We start from the raw sequence: 17,504 nt of genomic DNA, 5'->3' as shown, positions 1-17,504 counted from the left end.
CCACCCACAGCATTTATTCTAAAGAGAAGTGCTACAGAGCCGCCTGTGGGTCACATAAAAATATACAACCTAATTATCACATAAAAAGAATTGATGTGGAAATCCATGCACAAAAAACTCTTAAGTGGAAACTGTTTTGAAGCAAGACTTTTTGCAAGACTATGAATCTGACTTTAAGGATAAAAGCAAGGTATGACAAGTAGAGTTAGTAAAAAGGTTTTTAAGTAATGTAATGCAGAATTTAACTCTCAAGTGACAATATTATAACATCATGTATCTGTTGGATCCTGCCATTCCCTGACAATATCCCTCTCTGGCAACCTCTTTCAAACCCCAGGCCCTCAGATTGTAACGCAGGCTTTCTGTTGTAAATATGTCGTCAAGCTGAGATGATACCACAGAAAACATTTTCACAAGCCGAGTAGTCCTCGCCATGATGAGAAAACCGATCATGATGTCAAAGAAATGGTGGAGTTCCCCTTTAACCTGGGCTTTCATTGAGTTAGTATGGAGGTTAAACAACAAATCAAATCACTTTTAAACTATTAAATCTTGTCAATCATTGTCTCTACCATGTGACCCCCTGGGGGCTCTGCTCGCTGTGTAAGTAAGTAAAACTTATTCAGAACTGTGCATGTGGCCTGGGCTGCCCCACATTCTTCCCTATAATAGATTCACAGAGAGGTGGGTGGACTGGTGATATGACAATAAACAAAAAACAACTCTGTGTGTGTGGTGTGTGTGTGTGTGGTGTGTGTGTGTGTGTGTGTGTGTGTCAGGTGTGGGTGCATCCATTCACTGAGTGAGTCAATGTTTGCAGGGTTGTCTCAGCAGGAGAGCTACAGTACAGTCTTGATATAGTTACATCACTCTGCTGCTGCTATATTTTAAGCTTTTCCTCCAAATCAGATGAAGCCCAGGAGAGGTGGGAGTTTAGTGGATGGAGACAGCAGGTTGCTGGCCCCCCTCCACCCCCCCCCCCCCATCATTTTATTGTGGCGCTCGCTTCAGCGCAGCCGCCTACATGTTGCTGTTGTCTCCCTCTGAGAGGCTCTCAGGGCCGAGGTGAGGTGTGAGAGGCGGAGCGCGCCGTGAAGGCCATCACCTCTGCTCATCAGGACCGCAGATCAAAGGATTATGGGTATTAACAATGTGTTGGCTTCATCACCGAATGAGAGCTGAGAGAGAGATATTGGCAGGAGTGTCACCTGGCTGTGGCCCTCTAATAACACCGACACGCAGAGAGTACAGAACAATGACCACTTCTTAAATTTTCCTCACCATCCTCTTCATCTCCTTGGAGACCTGGTTGCCGCCCAGATGGTTGTAGAACGGCCGGTCAGTCCAGTGGCCACTGTTGTGGGTGACAGAATTGGTCCTCTGTCGGTTCATTTTGGCTATCATCGCCTTTTCCTCTTTCTGTAAAACATAAAGACACAGAAATGGGTATTAGAATATATTCATTACATGTTGAGGAACTCACAAAAACTAAAACAAAAGATGAACTTTCTTTACAGACAACAAACAAACAAATCTCTTTCTTGTGTTTAGTTTGGCAACAACTGGTTCAGCTGACAATCTTGCCTCGAGCGATGTGTCTTTTCAACCTGTTGATTGTTGGCTTCACATTATGCAGCTCAAGACGATTTGCTGTCGTCATGCCGGTGTTCACACCTGACAACTGACGCCTGTTCCTAACAGCGGAAGCAGTCAAAACCGAAGCCGTAAACATGCATAGATTACCAGCAGCTGCGTAGTGTTGTTATATGTGTGGTGGTAAGACTTTTACAAGAAGCACCAGAAGATAATCTCATTTATTTACTCATCATACTGCGAGAAGCATCCTACAACTGTAATCCTGAATCCTGTGTTTTTATGCTCAAGAAATAATCAATTTCTGCCTCTAGTGCTGTGTTAAAAGACGTTTTCCGGAAATTCTATCTTTAACTGTTTTATTTTCTTACAGATCCGATAATTAATAAAACCATACCAAAATAATTACTGCACAATCTTCCTTCTGTCTCACAGCATGAGCAGCAAAATGAGAGGAAGATATCACTTCACATGACGTGCTATCTATAGTCACAGCTTGTGACACTGCTGGAGGACAGAGACAGCTGATAAAAGCAGTCCACTCATAAACAAACTGGATCTCATGCAGGGAATCAGAGATGAACTAATTCCTCTCCGAAACACAGTTCATACGGGACAGAATCGCACTTTATAAACAATAATATGTGCAATATGGACCGGCTGTGTGTAATTTTGAAAAGATAGCTCCATCAGGAACAGCACTTTGGTTGTGATGATGCATCAAAAATATCCCGTTCTTAGCTTCAACATAATAACACCCACACATAGATGGTCTCAGCAGGTTTCTGGAAAGTTGCATTGTGTTGTTTCAAGCCTTCATACACATGGAACTTCAGCCCTGCCCAGTTAATGGTGTCGTGTGCACGTTTGTAACTCAGTTAAGGCTCATTGTTTTTTAGTGATTTTAAACAAAATACACACATTTTTGAAAAGCAGTAGATATATTTTACATAGATTTTGTTTCTAATCATCAAAAAGTCGTGATTCAACACATTTCCTTCAGTGATGAGGACAGTGAACGTGAAAAGAAGTGAAAAAGTCTCAGTTTCTGCTGTGAATCAGACTCTGAAAGTTATTAAAAATCAATAAATGGTGAAACTCCATAGGTTTGCACTGTCACTCGTAGTTAAAGAATGCCATTTGTACTTTTATTGTTGATTATTATTGTATAATTGTTGTTTTTCCTCCAGTTTTTAAATGTTCAAAACAATATAAATTCATTTCTGAATTTTTCTAAATGATTGTCCAGCTCACTGTTTTGGTTTTACAGCACATTTACTGTTTGGTTCATTCTCATCAACCTTGTTTCCAGCAGCAGCAGCTGATTAACCCACTGCACCACTACCTGCCCAGCACAGACAAAGTTAGCGTCTAGCTGGTGAAGAAAGTAAAACTAGCAGCTGATTATGTTGTCTAATGTCTTTCTGAGCAGTTGATGGAAACCAAAAAAGATCTAAAAGGAGAGTGAATATTTGATTTACATTCATCAAATGGACAGAAACATGACTCACACGGGATAATAATGTTTCTCTGTGTTTGCTTAATGTGTAATGTTTGCTAACGTAGAGACCATAACAAGATGAAAATGTATCAGGGCTGTGTGCTGTGGAGCTCTTATGCCCCCTAGTGGCTACAAATCAATCAATGCAGCTTTAAATAAAAAGAAAACAGATTTGAGACAATAAGTAGGACTATACCCTTTTCTGACTGCAGCCCACAATGAGGTAGGTTTCTATGTTGTGCTTCTTCAGGTAGGCGTTTCTTTCTCCCCCTGTTCCCTGCTCCACATCGTAGTCCCCGTTCAGATAATTCAGAGTGGCCTTAGTGATATGGATACGTCTGAAATGGGAACAACACACATAAACACCCTCTTAGTGTTCTTTATTCAGATACTGTACATTCAAATGCTACAGGCATAACGTGCAGTTTCAGTAAAACGGACTGGCTTGTCGTTAGCTTGACGTTGACTGTTGACCGGAGAGACATACCCAGCTTTGCCCCCAGCCTCCATCTGATTGGCTAGTGTGACGTCATTGGACCAGACATCAAACTGCCACTTCCTGAGTCCCAGCACCCCACAGTGCACCCTGCCGCTGTGGATGCCCACTCGCATGTTCACGTTCACCCCAGTCACCTCCCGTACCAACCTGAAAAAAACATGAGGAAAATGAAGGTGAATGATCTTTAAAAGGACAAAAATCATAATCTGCAAAGAATTATCGGCAAAATCATTGTTTCACCTGTTGTATGTTTTCTGGTGGCAATAGTAAAATTGACATTTATTTTGCCTGAACAGGTTCTGTGTTATAGATCTGACTTATTCGTAAATCAATGATCATCTTATCACCCTGAAGGGAATGTTTTGGACGCGTCTTGCTGCTGACTGTGTGAAGTAGGAGACATGTATTGATGATGATTGTCAACGTGGCAACAGACAGCAGACTCAAAGATAAAGACGGAGAGAAGCAGCCTTTAGCAGCCTTTAACGAGTGGAGAAACGCAGGGAAAGAATCGCTGCAGCCGTGCAGTCGGCATGTTCAGATAACGGCAAAATACGCAGATAAAGCTGCAACTGGACTAATCTCAGCGCTGTGACCCCTCTGAGTTCATATCTGCTTTGAAAAACAACTTCTGGGTGCTGTGACACTGTCATGTTTCCACCAGCTGGGGGGGTGCTTTTGCAAAATGCTACAGTAACACCAATATAAAATGTGTAGAATAAAGTACAAACAGAGACTTTTCCTTAAATTAGTAGCCCACTGCATGCTGGGATAGGGTCCCCATACAGACCCTTACTGTTCTGACCAGCATAAGCGTCTACAGAAAGCTGTCAGATGGATGGATGAATTAATAGAGGGGATAATGCTACCAGAGCAGCGTGAGGCAGATCAGCTGCGATGGCTTAGAAACTTGGGGAAACAATATAAAAGATTGAGAAGCAGGCGGGCCCTTCAGGGAGAGAGCTACAGACATTTCACATCCTTCACAACCTCAATCAATGTGTCAGCCTCGAGCCTTGAACTGCAACCTAAACCCCCGAGCTGAACAATGATATGGGATGTCGGATTTGTCATTTTGGCTTTGTGATCATTTACAGGAGCTTACTGAGATATGGAAGCACCAGTAGTTTTTGGATGCATAACAGAAAACTATTCCTGTATAACAAGTGATGTTATTCATTACCGCTCCCACGGGTAACAAATTATTCTCAAGAACTAAAGGAAAAAAAGAACATCTGGACATCATCCATTCATCCATCCATCAAACGGTCACTGACTGTCCCGCTACTGTACTGGGGGGCAACTTACGAGATGGCCTCGATCATGTCCATCCCCATTTCCACGCAGCAGTGGGCGTGGTCGGCCCTCGCCTCGGGCAGCCCAGACACGCAGTAGTAGCAGTCTCCCAGGATCTTGATCCGCAGGCAGTGGTTCTCCTGTCAGGAGAGGACACCAAGTCATACACTGAAGGACACGTTACTGCGGAGGGTTACATAATGTAACATACAGTTCTTCCTTTGGATACAGTAAACTGTCACACTGTCGTAGGTTCATTCATCCTTTAATATTATTGGCTGTCGTAGGTGTTGGAGTAGGATTTAAATGATCTCACTTACATAGCGCTTTTCAACCTTCATGGTTCCCAAAGCGCTCACACATTCACACACCAATGCCATGCAAGGTGCTGGTCCATCAGGAGCAACTTAGGGTTCAGTGTCTTGCTCAAGGACACCTCGACATGACGGGGGGAGCCAGGGATCGAACCCTCCCGTGCGACAGTGCTAACCACTGCGCCACCATGCCGCCCTAGGACTTGTGGATACGAGGATATTTAGCATGTGTGTGCATTTGAGGAGTATTGTAGGTCCTGAAACAAAGACGCCTCAATAAAAACAAAACCAAACAACTGTTGTAGCCAAGTCCCACCTTGAACAAACCTTATTATGGTGATTTAACTGGTACAACTGGTTTCTTCCAATCACTTTTCATGTTAAAGATGGACTATTTATATATGCTCAAAGATTATTAAGACTATTTCATGATTCATTATCCGTAGTTCTGTCTCTTTTCCCATAAAAAGAATGATATATTTTCAGGTAAGAAAGTTATCATTTTAAAATCACATTCAACTTTAAAATGAAACAACCTAACACACACTCACAACCTCAGTGCGAAAACTACTGTTAAATTAAACTGTACAGTTGTTGCTGTAGAGGTTTCACGAATTTACAAGAAAATGTATTTTATTGTATTTTTGTATTTTCACTGTGTGGTCCATTCTCATTGCTCTACTTTAACCTCATTTCCAGCCACAGCAGGCAGCTGTTTTCGGCTAAAAAGCTTTGGCGCTCTAGCCGCTGTACACTACCTGCCCTGCACCAGGTGCATGTGCAAATATACAAAGTTGGCGACTAACCTGTGAACAAAGTGGAACATTTAGCAGCTAAAGAGCCAGATATTGGCTGAGGATGTTGGACTTGCATTTGCCAGTTGGCCATGACTCCAAATGAATGCTAATGTTGCTCCATGTCTGCTGATTGTATAAGTAATGTTAATAAACTGTTTGCTGATGCAACTTGATAATGTGATGAGATTTCAATGTTGTGGTTACAGGTTTAAGGAGGGTAGAGGCAGACATCTTAAACCCTGGACACATAAACCCAAAACTATCTGCACAGCAAGATATCATTAGAGGAAAGTGAGATTTTTTTCATTTTCTTTTTTTTTCTGTTATTTAAGTGAACTGATAATTTTAAGGGCACACGGACTCAGAGCTGAATCTTCGCACTTTCAAACTGCTGAGAGGAGAAGACGCTGTATTTCCAGCTACTGTATGAAACACTGTCACATGGACATGGAGAGCAGGCTTTCTACAATAGTTGCATCTCAGAGCTAACTTTACACATTAGCCTTAGAGCTCAAAGACTTCTTGGCAGTGTGTGGGACAACCGTGATATGGCGCATGTGTGTGTGTGTGTGTGTCTGTGTGTGTGTCTGTGTGTGTGTGTGTGTGTGTGTGTGTGGATCTGTAGGGCTTGGGAGAACGCTGTGTCTCATGATAGCCACCTGAGTATCTCTCAAGCACATGGCTCTGGGAAAATACAAAAAGACCCACTGTGTAAAGAGCACAAACAGAGAGTGTGTGTGTGTGTGTGCATGTGTATACACAGATACAAGGTACTTCTGGCGTGGACATAAAAGTGTCAGAAGCAACCTTTCTGGTTTGTAATTTCACTCATAAATATTGATTAGCACATTATTTCACCTTTCATAAACAAATGACATACATCGAGCGTTAGCTGGACAAACAATGAAGCTTCTGGATAAGAAAAAGAAAACATCAATATTCATGAATGTGACGTTTATGTAGCTGCGGTTCTGATATAGCAAATGTGCTATAAACACATGTCTGGCTGCAGGACATTGATGGCAGATATGAAGAGATATTTTGGAGCAGCCCTCTAAACACTGGAACTCTGTGTACATGTTTGCATGTCTGTTAGCATTGGAAGGTATTTTATAACTGTATTTTCACCCTCTTTAAGATGCCCCCAGATGCTATGCTAAGAGTTTTACCCTTATTTTTTAAATCTAGTAATTACCCAAATTGAAATGGACAAAATACAGAAAGAGCCTCTTTTTTTCTCTCTCTCTCTCTCTCTGTTTTGGCCTTCTGTCCACCATCTCACATGAGATCTGAGTTTTTTGGAAATTCAGGATTTCGCCAGCGAAGCCGGTCTTATGTCAGTGGTTCCCAATCTTTTGGCTTGTGACCCCTCATCAGTTTGCATATGGTGAGGGGTCCCAAATGAGTTCACCCAAATACTGATTATTTATTTAATACATTACCTGAAGAGAGTAAAATTATCCGATTGTCCATAGGGGGAAAAAATCAAAAAGCAAAGATTGTAAGAAAGCCTGAAAAAATAAACCAAGTTTTGCATTGAAGAAATATGTTTTTCTTCTGCTTTACGAGCTTTTTAACCATCTCATGACCCCTCCAATTGATCTATTTATCTTGCACTGAATTTCACGTGTTCTCTGATTTGCCTAATCACTGTCTCAGCACTTCCTCTGTCAACATGTATTTAAAACATTACGCTGATTACACTCCTGAGAGACAAGAACTAAGTGATGGATTATTTAGCACTATATTACCAGTGTTTCAATAACACATCAAATATTCAGACGGTTGAGATGGTATGAATATCACAAACGCCTCAAGGCCTTATTTGCAACGCAGCTACTGCTCCTCCTGTCCAGAAGCTTCAAAGCAGCTTTTCCTTCTGTAACCCTCCTCATGCACAGGAACTTGAAAAGAGCCTGTCCTCCTCTAGTGCGCCTCCAGCTCTAGAGAGAGTGTACTCCTTGTTCCTCTCATATACATGACTTTTGGGGAGCCTGTGCCCCAAACTAGTCCTCTCCCAAAAGGTTCATGGTCTAACGGCCTTCTGGCATTGATGTACTTTGTGCACATTCAGGATGTCATCGGGCTTCAGGTTTTATCTGAGCATCAAACTCCAGGAACATCATGCACCAATGGATAAAGGTTTCACCATTACACTATGAGGACAATAACATCACCAGCGGTTCAGACTGGTATACTGATGAGAGAGGGGTACAATGGATCTACACAGCAATCACATGTGAGAGCTACGCACGGTCTACATGCATCTGTGCGCACACGTTCAGTTAGTCAGATGCTGCTGTGACCGCAGGTTAAATAAACACCACGCCGCAGTGCTCTTCCACAGTCCTTCTCTACCAGTTATTATGTACAGGATGTACAGTGAGCCTATTGAGGTGAATAACTCAATAACCCTCAGTTATTCACCTCACTCACAGCCAGAAGGAAAAAGGTTCTCAGGAATACCAGAAACGGGATCATGTCGTATTGTACATATTTTTTATATTTATATTCTATTTTATATTTATGCTTCTTGACATGCAGGACTTGCTTTATCTTTCTTTCTATTTCCTACTTACTAGGTTTATTATTATGCACCAATATACCAAGGCGAATTCCTTGTGTGTGAAAACCTACTTGGCAATAAACCTGATTCGGATGTTTGTCTGTCCTCAAACCTAAAGTCACGAATAAGTGGAACTGCAGATGCTTTCATAAGCAACGCCCAATAAAACACAAGATCTTGCCTGAACAAGCCATGTTTCATTCGTGTTATCTTTGGAGATTGAATAACACCTTCCTGTATGTGTGCTGGTAAATTACTGTTGCATCTTTTGACATGTGCATTCGATGCATTGTTATTACTTTTAAAACAAAACAAAAACAAAATAAAATAGAATATTAGAATAAAAGTACAAAAATGAAAATGGGAGCACAATTTGGGGCGTTTCCATACAAGTACACAATGTGTGTGATTGCATTCTTACCGCTGCCAGCTTGTCAAAGCGGGCGAAGAGTTCATTAAGAGTCATAACCAACTCCTGCGCTGTGCACTGGGATGCCAGACTGGTGAAACCCTCGATGTCTGCAAATAAGATGCTGCAGAAACACAAAGAGAAAACAGCATTCAAAATTCTTCATTCTGCCAGTTTCCCCCCCGAACTGCGGTCCTCATCTCTGCTAACAGGCAGACAAACGTAAACATACTACATACAAGTTTAAAAGAAATACGCATAAAAATTCAAGCGAGCTACGTGCATGTTTGCCTACCTACAAACTGGAGAAGCATAATTCTAGCCTTTTTTAATTAATAGTGCAGCAACAAGAACAGGATCACTCACCGTCTTCCCACATGTGAACACAATCAATTCTGTTTGTTTGAACAGCCAAAGCCAGAGGGCTACTGGGAATCAATTCCCAATTGCACCACCCGTGTTGGCAGAGCAACAAGCTCAATCATCTCCGTTTCAAGTTCTGCACGTGTTGTCAAATTGGAGATAATGTTTCCTTAATTTGTTTGTGTTTTTTTAATTTGCAGTGCGTTGAGCTCTCAGGGCCACCATAGTTTTTAGTACAACAATAGAGTTATTTGTCACAGAGACATCAGGTACTGTATGTCAGGCAGGCAGTGGTGACATGTCTTCATGACAGTTTTCTACAATATTAGAATAAAACAACACCAGTGTTATCCTCAGAGAGCTGGAGCCACTGATGGAGGTGAAAGGCGTGAGACTGCAGTTGAAGTGGCTTTGTACAGTCATGTCTAAATGCCATGCAATGCCTGTAACCTGGTGCTATAAAGTACCTGATATAGCATTTGTGCTAATGAGGTCTTGTCCTGGCAAAACGGCATGAAGAGAGTGTGAGTGTGTGTGTGACAGAGAGAAGTTAGCTTCCCTTCCCTGAGAACAAGGTAAACTGATACTGCAAAGGTCTTTTTGTGATTGAGGCATTTTCATTACTCTCTAACTAACAGCAGGACAGACGAGCTCACAGAGCTGAATAATTTCTCTCAGAAAGAAACAAGGACAAAAGGGGGACCAGGCTGGCAGGTAGAGACAGTAATAGGCTCAGCTTTAGCCGTGGGAGACAGTTAACTTGGCCTCATGTACACTCACAGATTAAACCCACGAGCTCGTCCTGAATAGCTCAAGTTGTTCTGTGAAGCATCATAACCCTCGACCACACAAAGTCACATCTCACGCTCGACATTTCCGTCTTCAATGAGCGTATTTATTCTCTGGTCACTGTTTTCCTCCTGGGGTGAAACATGTGATGAACTTCATAAGTCAAACTCAAGATCATGCCTTGTGTCTTTTGCTACTTAATACCGCTTAACACTTAACACTCTTCCTTGCAGCAACTTTTACAATGACTCAGTGGAGCTTGACTCAGCTCCTTGTGGGATCCCCAATGATCAAATAAACTTAAAATAACATTTGTAGAAAAATCCATCTCCCACTTAAATCTTATTCATTCTACTGGCTTGATGGGAGTGCAAAAAAACCCTCTCTTTGCACTACCTAACTGATCTGCAGGAAAAAAGGAAAAACAATTGTGTGCTTCCAACTTTGTGTCAACAGTTTGGGGAAGGCCCTAACTGCAAATATAGTATCTCTTTTCACTGATAGCCATATTACCTTTATTGGCACAGTTCCATCTTCAATATGATATGAACAAAAACGGTTCTTTCAAATAAATCGCACGTAAAACAAGAATATCTGGTGAATACTATTAAATTAACACATGCTTACCTTGGTGACAATGTTCAGAGACAAGCTGAAATACTTTACTTTTCTCAAGGAATTGCTATGTCAGGGATATATTATATCAGATTTATGTTTATAATACGTTTTTACAGTGTTTGCATTGCAAAAGATCATATTATTTGAATGGAGCACTGTGTGAATTCAGGCCATCAGCTGATTCTTTCAATCACATTCGCACACGTTAACAAGGCAGTCATCACAATCTGACAATACTCTCTCACTCTGCTGATTATTCATGCCACTGCTGCACCTACGTATGCTGCCCAGTTCTACCAGTTTACTCTGAATCACACTCGTAAATGTTATTTAAATTACTGTGCCAGCGTTAGGTCAGAGCTCATTTTAATCTGCAGTTACTTGCAAGTCACAATTAATACATACAGACGGTGATGACATACAACACTAACACATGATTTAAGACACAACATTACACCCCCTCTGATACTATATAAACATGAAACAGATTAGCGGCTTTTAAAAAACATCTGAGACTACAACAACTCTCAATGTCATCTGGCAGAAAGTTCAGAATAACTGCCACAATGCAGTATGATGAAAGGGCACACTACAATGTTTTGTGGAAACCTGACCGTAATGATACTGAAATGGCTTTTTATCCAAATGTTTTATGTCTTCTTTGTACAAACACTGAAGTGGTTTAATGGCTGTTTCCTTGCCTGTCCCTAAGATGTAACTCAATAGGAAAACAGGGAAAAGGATCACAGCATGCATACTGTATATCCCGGCAGCAACCCTAGAAATATCATTTCTGATTCGTCTTAAGTTTTCTAAGATGTATTTAATTGTTTTTGTCCCGTTTTGATGTGTTTCTGAAAACTGAGGTTTGAGTCTAAAATGACGCCATGATATTTATACTGAGCACCTATCTGCTCTATCCTTTAGCCCTTCATAAGAATATCCACATTAGGTGAGTTTAAAAACAAGTCACTGGCAATACTGTGGAAGATTATTTATATATTAGCAAAACAATATGGGGCCAAACACTGATTCTTGTGGCACACCTATTAGGCTCTTCATATTACTGGACGCTGCAATATATTGAAGACATGCATGCCAGTAATGCAGTACATGTATTTCATATTATATAATATACAGAATACCCTATGAAATAGTTGGTGGTAGACATTATATTGTATTTTCTATTTTTGTTGCCCTTTTTATAATGCAGCTTACAGTACTGCCGTTACAGATTGTATTTTTTATCCATGAGTTGCAACACTCTACAACAACCATATTTTCTTGTAGTTACTGGTAAAGTAAAAACATTTGATTCACCTGTATGTTACAAGCCCCGCCCCACTTAAAGTGAACACATTCACAGCTGGATTATAAAATCCCAGGTTAACAGAGCCAGATGATATCCAGCTGTATACCAACTATTGGCCAGACAGTATTGTCATTGTTTGATTTTGTGAAGCCAGATATTGCAACAGTTTCCTGACTATGTAGAAGTGCCTTTCTGAGTCAGACCCCCAGGAAGGACAAGAGAGAGCTATAAATAAACAAAAGTTTGAGACCAAACAAGCTCACATGATTCTCACAGGGTAGATGCCTGCTGCACAGCCAAGAACATGGTGTGTTTGTACAGTATGAGTGGGCAGGACATGCGGGTGTTTATGTTCATATATGCATGTAGAAAAATGTGCGTTTTGTATTCTGGGTATGTGACGTTCATTTTGTCTGAGTGTTGCAGCAGCGTTTTTTCAGGGTTCACAGACTTTTTCTCTTGGCTGCCCACATGTCAAGAGCACTAACATGTTCTAATGAACCTGGGTTCAAGATGCCTAAATCTCCTCAATTTGGGTCTCAAGCTGAAAAGGATTAAGAGTCCCCACTCTGGGGTACACATTTCTGAGAATAATTGATTGTTTTCTGTGAACTGTTGCATGGGAGGTCGAGTGAAACCAGACAACTTGACCAAAGTGTCTGAGCTCGGAGACAGGTCTGTCTCGCTGGGGAGAAGCAGTGGTGGTCAGAGAGAGAAATGGGAGGAGGGAGAGGGAGGGAAGGATGACATGCAAGACAATGAGTGTTTTAATTCACTTGCTTTTAACGCTTATGCCTACAAAATGTCTTTTTATCCCAATTTGTAGCACACCTCAACATTTACATTATTATTTCCATATCTCTCACACACACACACACACACACACACACACACACACACACACACACACACACACACACACACACACACACACACACACACACACACACACACACACACACACACACACACACACGCATTAATGTGGTTTGTGCCTCAGATTATAATCATGACACCTGGCTACTCTATACTGTTAAGACATGGATACACTCAGCAAAGGAGGTTCATCCTAACAGTTAAAATACTTACTTACTGATGATAACTGCAAATTGAGTTTCCCTACACCATCAACATTACATCATCATGAATTACCTGAGAGCGAGTCCAAACAGCACCCATGAGAAACACTGGGCGACGATGTGATTTTAGCTTAGTGGCCACAGTTGGAATCGCCGGTCATGTGATGCTCGCCAGCCCAGAATGACTTTTTCCCCATACACAATCATTACTAAAGAAACTGCTGTCAAAGAATGAATCAAGAAGAGATGAATGGGGCGCCACCTAGGAACATGGTCTCCAGTTCTCTTAACACACCCATGAAACTGGACACTAGACTTGAACTTGCACTAGAAATGGCCATTCACTCCAATGGAAGTTGAAGCTTGATCATCATTTTAAGATGTCTGTCAACTGTCTTACTGTCGCCTCTTTTATAACGGTGGTCTACGGGGAAAATGCAAGCAAGCATGAGTGTAAGCTGAGGCTGAAATATAACGTAACGGTAGCACAATTAGAGTGCGAGAATTCAATCAGTAATGTCCGTTATGCATCTGGCAAAAAATTAGCAAACATTAGCTGCTGGTCTTAGACTGAAGATGAGCGGAATGATGGGTTCATTTTACAGCTTATAAACTCAACTTTGTACTATCTATTTACTCAAAAGTTATATAAGCTCTTTTTAAAAAAACTTTTACTTGTGTCAGAAGCAAGGGAGCCAGGCAGAGTAGGTAGGAGTAGTTTGACAGTTTCCAAGATTCAATAACATATTCAAATTACTCCTAACATATATTTTTGCAGTATAAAAGCTAGATTTTGTTCTCTGTTTTATGATGAAGCTGTTTATAGTGAAATGATTTGCTGATGGATTACCAACCCCTCCCCGCTGACAGTGAAGCAGAGAGCAAGGCCACTTCCCACAGCCTGACGTAACATCAGAGGAGACAGTGGGTGGTGAGCAACAAAAGCAGGAGAGTGAGAAAAGAGACCCGGGGTCTTTAAGTCCCATTTAGTCGTTACCTTGGTGATGAGTCACTCGTTAGTACGCAACATTAAATCCTGGAGACTTTTGCTTTTGTGACGGTGACTGCAGAGGGAATCCTGAACCGAAAGTCACCGGAGTCTCATGGGGGAAACATGTTAGAAATGATGTTATTGTGCATCTGATGAAATAAACAAAGATGCTGCAAAGAGTTAACTTGCTTTCAAGCTGTCTGACGTTTCCTTCCTTGAACCCACAAGGAAAGACATGATTTAAAACGTGACCCACGCAGTCAGTCCTGTGAAAATATGAATGCCTTGGAGATAAATCTATGACTCTCTGTTTGGTTTCAGATCAGTTTATATTTTTGGGTTAGGGATAAACAGAGCCTTTAGTGATAATTTCAAGGGTAACCGAGGACAAGAGATTGAAGAAAGCAGAGGCACTCACGTTGAGAATGAAAGATGAATGCACAGATGCCTGAAAGCAGTAACTATTAAATGTGTGGTTCAGGTAGCTGCATTGCTCACTTGTTAGCTTAATTCCACTATATTAGAGGAACAGGCTGTGCAGGCGTCACACAGATCTCCACAGAAGATATGTAAAGCACAGTGCTACATGTTAAAGTCTGTCAATAAAAATCCCTCAGCCGTAACTGCACTCAAGAGTTGAATGTTCCTCTTTAGCGTCATGCAGGTTGAGGAACTGACATTTTTCCATTTGCTATACATACTAACATTAACTAAAAAAAAAAAAAAAGTGTGTGTGTGGTTATTCTCTTTGATGCCGTGTTAGACATAAAGGCTACAATGTCTGCTGGGTAACTGTTCTCATCATTACAGTCTCATCTGGCTGCCAGTGTTATGGTTATAAAATACTATGTTAGGATTTGGATGTGATTTATACTGGTTTTACGTTGTTTTTAGGGTGAAAACGTTTATGTGAACTAGTGATTTTACAATTGACATTGATTTCTTCTCTTGTTGCTAGTTATCTTCCAGATATTTTTATGTTCAATTGTGATTTCCTGGTAACCTTTTACCGCCCACTGATCAACCCACTGGATGCTAGAACTATGTAGAACTTTTACAGACTGCTACTTACATAAAAAGTTGCATGATTATGTATGTTGGGTCATTTTATAAAAGGAACACCCTGTCATGAAGATAATACAGGTATAATGCACACCAGAGTATACAACTCACCCTACCTTCAAAGCAGTCGGCCAGACCAAGGAACTACCTATAAAAACAGCACCCTAAAACGGGTGTGGGTGTTAAACACAAATAAATTATGCTTAGTCTTTTAAATCAAAGCTGATATTTTGTGGTACTATGTGTGTTGAGGAAGTGCCTTAGAAAAGGGATTTGGGCCATCCTGTGCCTGTGCATTACCTCTAAAATACTCTAAAAGAGGTAATGCAACAATATCTATGCAATTATCTTAGGAAAAGAACATTATCGATGTTAGGTAAACACATTAGTCTAACCCTACAATAGATGCAGACACACAGAAATCAATCAGGATGAAGGACTGCCTCAACAGACAAGATGACTGAGGCAGGATCTGGAGTGATGACATCTGGCGCTCACGGTTAAAGTGAGAGCTTTTAAATAAGGTGCAGCCACTAATGTTTCAACATAAAGCGCGTCTTCATCAGAGTAAGAAAAGGTGGTGGCAATGTAGACGTTTAAAATCACCTTGACACTTCTCAGAGAGAGGTGAAGAGACACAGATTGACAAGGAAAAAATGGAAAACGAAAGACAAATACAGACTAAATCGGAAGTCCCTTCTGCTTGCAGAGCCACCGCCGCAAAATCTGTGCTGGGTCAGATCTCAGCTGAACCAAAGCTGTGCTGCGCTGGCATTGCCTGACCCTGTGATCCCCTCTCGTCTGGCGCTAGCACTGCCACCAGCCAGCTGCCTTTTATCTAACCCCCCCCACTGCTCTGCTGGTGGCTTGCTAACCTCAGCTAGGAAAAAATCTCACACAGAACCTTCAGTCCTCTTCATCATCGTCTGGTTCAAACTCTTTCTGCTTCTCTTTCTTTGTGTCTTCCTGCATCATTCAATTCAGTTACTCATCTACTACTAGAGTATTCCACTTCATCTTTTGTATGATGTAATGTTTTATTCTCTGTATCCCTGTCTGAACGTCTGATGCCATAATTCCTCTGTGAATGTACCAGCCCAGGGACTACTGATGAAATGTAGCTATCTAGCTAACTCTGGGACAGTCAATGACTGTCCTGTCCCTGTTAAATAAATAAATAAATCCCATCTGTGACCGTCTTCATTTCCTGTTCTTTTCTTTCTCTCTGCCCCTTTATCTTTCTTTCCTATCTCTTTTCGGTTCTCTCTATTTTGTTGCATCCCCTAAATGAACTTCCTCTCTGCTCATGTGCAAACAGTGTGTATTCATGCTGCCCTCCCTCTCATCTGCTAAATCTTGCAAATCAGAAGCCTGTTTAGGATGGATATAAATCCTTCAAGCTGAATTAAAAATCAACTGAAGTATAACAAATAAAAGGCTAAATGTTCCTTCATTTAAACATTTTAGTGGCAAACTGTATGTTTTTGGCACCTCAGTAAGACAAAAGATCTTTACATGTGTGTAAAGGCAGTGAACATCAACTGATCTGTATGTTTGCTGACTGCATGTGTGTTGCTGTCTGCTCACCAAGGACAGATTCTCAGGTCAGGCTTGAATCCAACAGCGTAAGCAGAACGGCCTTATGTAATACAAAGGCGCATAATTAACTGCATTACACACACTAAAACCATGTGTGCTTGCTGTGCAGAGTCACTTCTTGTCCTTACTTCAATTAGAACATGGAGAACTGAGGCAAGGTCAGTCCCTCTAATTTGTGCGATGTTCTTTCCATGTCTTTCTCTTCGGGGTGCTGCTGGCCTACATAACAGCAACAGCAGTTTACAGTCACAGTGTTATGAATATTTCCCAAACTCTCACAGGGCGACCCGGTAGCATCAAAACATCCGCCCCAAAGCCCTCTTGTGTAATACCTTAGTCAGCACACATTGTGGCCTCATTGCTGAAGCCACGGGACATCAAATTTCCTCTAGAGGACAAACACAAGTGGGATGCCACTCTCTCAGGAAAAGGTAGGGCAGAGTTGCAGATTTGGGAAACAACTACATTAAGGTACCATTTGTTGAAAGTCAATAGTACCTTTAATGGTACCAACTATACCTTCAAAACTAAAATTAGGTGAGGACAATGATTTACCATTAAACAATTTTATAAATAATTTGGTAATTAAGAGCGATGCTCTTTTTGCTCTATGCCAAGTTAGGACTTGATTGTCCGGAGACTTGACTTGCTTGAGTTCCTAAAGATGACAAAACAGAAAAATAACTAAGACTGCAGGCATCCTTTTTTTCATCCAT

At 41.2% G+C, this 17,504-nt stretch overlaps 1 protein-coding gene across 1 annotated transcript in view; it reads right to left on the bottom strand.

Annotated features, from left to right (window-relative positions):
- adcy5 (adenylate cyclase 5) overlaps nt 1-17,504 on the bottom strand; it is a 69,328-nt gene that overhangs the window by 15,417 nt on the left and 36,407 nt on the right. Inside the window, exons 4-8 of the mRNA XM_070915351.1 lie at nt 8,988-9,099; nt 4,902-5,029; nt 3,582-3,740; nt 3,291-3,432; nt 1,282-1,419 (exon numbers count right to left, since the gene is read on the bottom strand). Coding sequence (XP_070771452.1) covers nt 1,282-1,419; nt 3,291-3,432; nt 3,582-3,740; nt 4,902-5,029; nt 8,988-9,099 — 679 coding nt within the window. The remainder of the gene's footprint in view (nt 1-1,281; nt 1,420-3,290; nt 3,433-3,581; nt 3,741-4,901; nt 5,030-8,987; nt 9,100-17,504) is intronic.

The sequence above is a fragment of the Enoplosus armatus genome, chromosome 11, assembly GCF_043641665.1.
Source record: "Enoplosus armatus isolate fEnoArm2 chromosome 11, fEnoArm2.hap1, whole genome shotgun sequence".
Classification (NCBI taxonomy): Eukaryota; Metazoa; Chordata; class Actinopteri; order Centrarchiformes; family Enoplosidae; genus Enoplosus; species Enoplosus armatus.
This window is presented reverse-complemented; position numbering and strand designations above follow the sequence as displayed.